This window comes from Thrips palmi, unplaced genomic scaffold, assembly GCF_012932325.1.
Source record: "Thrips palmi isolate BJ-2018 unplaced genomic scaffold, TpBJ-2018v1 HiC_scaffold_7, whole genome shotgun sequence".
NCBI lineage: Eukaryota > Metazoa > Arthropoda > Insecta > Thysanoptera > Thripidae > Thrips > Thrips palmi.
This window is the reverse complement of record NW_023144634.1, coordinates 250233-254829: the sequence shown is the minus strand read 5'-3', so window position 1 is coordinate 254829 and position 4597 is coordinate 250233. Positions and strand designations below refer to the sequence as shown.

The 4597-nt window shown below is 37.1% G+C and overlaps 1 protein-coding gene across 1 annotated transcript; it reads right to left on the bottom strand.

Moving 5' to 3' along the window:
• Positions 1-2202: 2202 nt before the first annotated feature.
• Positions 2203-4597, bottom strand: LOC117652588. The gene is made up of 6 exons (XM_034397619.1): positions 4267-4597; positions 3846-4173; positions 3531-3764; positions 3094-3445; positions 2729-3003; positions 2203-2565 (listed from the first exon to the last, which is right to left on the bottom strand). Exons 1-5 carry the CDS (start codon positions 4584-4586, stop codon positions 2768-2770), a joined length of 1470 nt encoding a protein of 489 aa, XP_034253510.1. The 5' UTR covers positions 4587-4597; the 3' UTR covers positions 2203-2565; positions 2729-2767.

The following is a 4597-nucleotide window of genomic DNA, read 5'->3' as shown; positions in this document are numbered from 1 at the left end:
TTTGCTGTTAGAAACATTATGTATTCTGTTTTTACTAGCAAATAAGCTCAGATAATAATTTCACATTCACAATTTTATTGTCTTGTGGGAGGTTATATCCTCACAACACACAGCAAATCTGGTTAGCACCTTGCAACTGCCAGACACTCTCGCCTAACACTTGTTGATGCACAAAATTTGGAGATCATGCAGAAATGTATGCTTTATTTAATCTTCGACACAAAAATTGTTTTACTTTGTGTCCCCAGGTGACCCCGCAATTGAGATGCTTAGGAATGTTGTACGGTCAGAAGTGGAAAGTCTTCGGACAAACATTATGAATGAAATTCAAGGTCCCTTTAAGCAGGCTTTGAAAGAGAAAATTAAATCTATGAAGAAAGAAATATTGACCTCTATGGAAGCAGCCCTAGAGGCCACAAAGAACGACATTATCAAACAAGTTGATGAAATATTGGAGGAGAAAGTAGGAGAACAGGTGAAAGCAGTGAAGAGTATTAAAACTGACCAAACCAAACGTAATGTAAAGAAAAGGGATGGAGAATCTGAGGAGGTCAGTATGCATATGCTTTTACTTTTAAGGCGTTTTTACCTATACCATCATTTTTTTCTATAAACTTCTACTTTCCATAGGATAATTCAAGTGACAACAACTATGATGATGACAACCTTTCTGATGTGGAGGTATTTTTTTAAAACAACATTATTGAAATATTTTATAAGTGTGAAAAAATGGATCATATTTTTATTTTTCCTTGTCACAGGAGAAAATTTGGGGTAAATCCTTTTCCTCATCGAAGAAGTCATGTTCAAAGGAAAACAAGGACAATGACGATGAAGAAATGGATGAGAATGACTCAGAGGTCTATTGCCTACTTATCTCTAAACATGAAGTCAACAATTGCATGTTAAACAAACTAATTTATTATCTTCTTTCAGGAACAGGCACCAAAGAAAAGGGGAAGGAAGAAAGGTTCCAAAAACAAGGGTAAATCGAAATTACAATTACAACAAGAAATAGCCAAACTTCAAAAAGCTTCTCGTGGAAATAAGAAGTAAGTTTGTTTTGTGCGCAACCTGCCAACACTTAAGGGACATCTCTTTATTTTTACTTTTAATACGCTTGACAATTTCCCAACCTGGCTTCAGACAGTCAGACAGAGTAATTTAAACAACTTTGCTTGCCTACCTGCCTTCAGTCCAGGAAGAAAATTTCTTTATTATTTTTTTTGTAATGTGCTTTTTAACAATTGTTTATTCCCATGACTGGAAAGGAAAAACTTGTTTGTAAAGTGAATAAAGATACCGTTTGCTTGTTTCAAATCACCAAATCACTACTTTCCTTTATTGATTCCCAAAACTTGTCTCAAGTAGGAAGAAAATCTCTTCACTTTTTTTGTAATGTGCTTGAGTAATTTAAATCATCACTTTGCTTGGCTACATGCCTTCAGTGCATTTTTATTTGTAACATGCTTTTTAACAATTGATCATTCCTAAGACTAAAAGGAAAAACTTGTTTGTAAAGTGAATAAAGATACTGTTTGCTTGTCTCAAATCACTACTTTCCTTTATTGATTCCCAAAACTTGTCTCAAGTAGGCAATACATATTTTACTGCATAACATTCAGCAGCATTAGGCTTTTGCATCACAACATAAAAGTAAGTGCCACAAGTGGTGACAAACTATTTAATGACAGGTTTGTGTAAACACTTAAATGGCAAGTAATGAAACCAAAAGGCCGCAGTACCACAGGTTTTGCATCGAAAGTTAACAGAGTACATGAGATAAGTGCAACTACTTGATGAGTCTTTGCCTCACTTCGCTGGATCTGGACTAGCAAATAAAATAAAATTGAGTTGAAGGCAAAATATTTATTATTCCTGGTGAAACATGCTAAAGGGTCATTCAAGAATGCAATTCAAGAAGTCCTAGAATAACTCTCAGGACAAATTATTACATGTATTCGTAGGAGTAAGAATTTAATGGAGACACCGATATGAAGAATGCCACTTATTCAGTGTAGATACAAATAAAACCACATACCCATAATTTTCATGTAATCTTCAGACAAGGGATGAAAAAATAAAATGTTTAATACATACAAAATAGAAATTAAAACCATATTTTCTTAGGCTAAAATATCAAGATTAAAATAAGAACGGGTTTCAAGTAAAATAGTAACGTTATAAAATTGAAGGATTGGGTTGAATTAGCATAAACATAATTTTTATAACAGTAAAATCATAGAAACTTTCCATTGGTTTGACTAGGTGCAAAATTCAATTTGCTTGGAACACGATGACTCACTTCAATTTGGGTTTCATGGTCGAACTTACACAGATAAGAGAAGGATGATTGAAATGATTTGGATACAGAAAGACAAGGAGGGATTTCGAAGTAATAGGATTTAGGATTTGGTCAACCCAGTGTGCACTCTCCTTTGTTTGAATAAAACTAGTGTTTGTTGAGTATAAGCATTAAAACAATGGATCAGTAGCCAGGGATTACATGATAAAAAGCACTCCAAAAAATAGAATCACATAGGTTTAGACAGGGTCATAGTACACCTGAAACAAGTAAATAAATACACAGATCACAACAGTTGCATTTAACAAGATCCTACAAGTGCTCATATATCAAACCAAATTGAATAAAGCAGCATTGTGAAAAATCTGTTATTATGAAAGATGAAAGTGAACAAATTTATGGAAATGGATAATAAATACTTACAAGGTAGAGGGTGCATTTGATGGTACATAAACAAACCCACTAATTTCCTTCTACTGCATTTCTGTATGCAGTGTCAAAGGTATGGGATGCTGCATGTATGTATCGAAGAATTGCTTGATCCAGGTTTCCAGGAGGATTGTTCAGGGTTTCAGCCAGGTTTCTCAAGCGGCGGTCTAAAATGATTGATTTCAGTTTACGCCTCCGATTAGGCTGCTCTCCAAGTTCTAAGGCCTCTACGTCAGCAAGGGCATTTTCTTCCATTGACGCCAAGGCACCTACAATAGAAAGTGGGGAAAAATCGTATTAAAACCCAGCAACATCAAGAAAAACTGAAACATAAATTAGGAAAATAAGTTTGAGCTCACTTATAAAGTTGTAAGTATTGGGATGAGGCACACAGGCAAAGTTTCCAAGCATTTTATTGTGGCTTTCACAAGTGTTGTTGGTGCGGTGGATGGATCCATAAACACACATCCATGGCCTCTTAACAGGGTGAGCTACCCAGCTTCGCAGAAGGTACGCCAAGAATGGCCTCATTCTCCCATAAACTCGACCTCCATGCTGCCGTGTTTCTTGCACCAACAGGTTGTAACCTCTGCGAATGAATCGCCGTGGAAGGAGAGCCAAGGAACAATAAGACTTCATGAGCTCGGAGTAAGGTTCTCTCCTCAAGAGAAGGGCCATGTTCAACTCTTCTTTTGCATAACTAATCAATGCCTAAAAAAAACACACATTTTAAGCACAAAATGTAGCAAAAATGTAGCAACATAGAATCAAATTTGAAGAGGCACAGAACACTCACACGAACAAAATGAAAAAAGCATCCTTGGAGATGGACGTCAGGAAAAATATTAGACCATGCTCTCCGCATTCCTGGTTCAAAGTCTGTTATGATTCTCCTAAGATTTGGTGCATTCCTTAGAATCAAACGCAGAATTCTCAATACCGACTCATAGGCTGGAGTAGTGCGGCGCTGCATTACAGCCCATCCCAGAGGTATGATGGTGTGATTCCAATTACCAACCAATGCAAAAACCTGTACAAAAGTATAATTATGTTTCCAGCTATTAAAATAATAGTAAAATAGCAAAAATATTCAAATATTTTAAATAATTACCTGAGAGGCTCTATTGAGCCCTTCGATGGATGGCAAGGATTTAAAAGTTCCATCAGCAAACAAAGTATGCATTGAGCGAGCAACATTTGCCATTCGCCTTGTCATAAATAGTACACTGTGAGAACCATCCCTGGCTGTGACACTTGCAGCATAAAGACTATCTTCGGCATCATGAGTTGCAGTCATGACCGCATACAATGGGTTTTGCAGAATTCTAGTGAGTTCCTCAAGAGAGGCTGGCACAGGGGGGAACCTTCTATACCTCACACGTTGCATTGATGATCGAATGTGAGACATCCTCAATAAAGCTTGCACTCGAAGTGGGAATCTGAAAATATCAATCACAATTATTAGCAAAGCCACAGAGGGCTTGCATTCTAACTTGTAGGCCTACAAAACTGAAGGAGTGGGAGCACTTTACCCTCTGCTTTCTTCCACAATAATCTGTCTGAAAGAAACAAACTCAAGCCTTCTGCATCTTTGCAAAATATTTCTGCGCAATCTCATGTATGGAACATAAAGTCTGTTTCGGGGATGATCGTGCCTCTTCGTATGAATAAAGCCGCGTCTTCTGTCATACAGAGCTCTTCCAGGACAACCTCGCTCATAACGGACACACTTCAGGTAAATAACTCCCTTCTTGATACAGTTCTTATTGTAATGCCAGCCATCATTTACATGGTAAAATTTAGAATTGGGCTGAGTGCCCCTACCCACATGAATTTGTCTAACATGTACCATCGTCCCTAGCA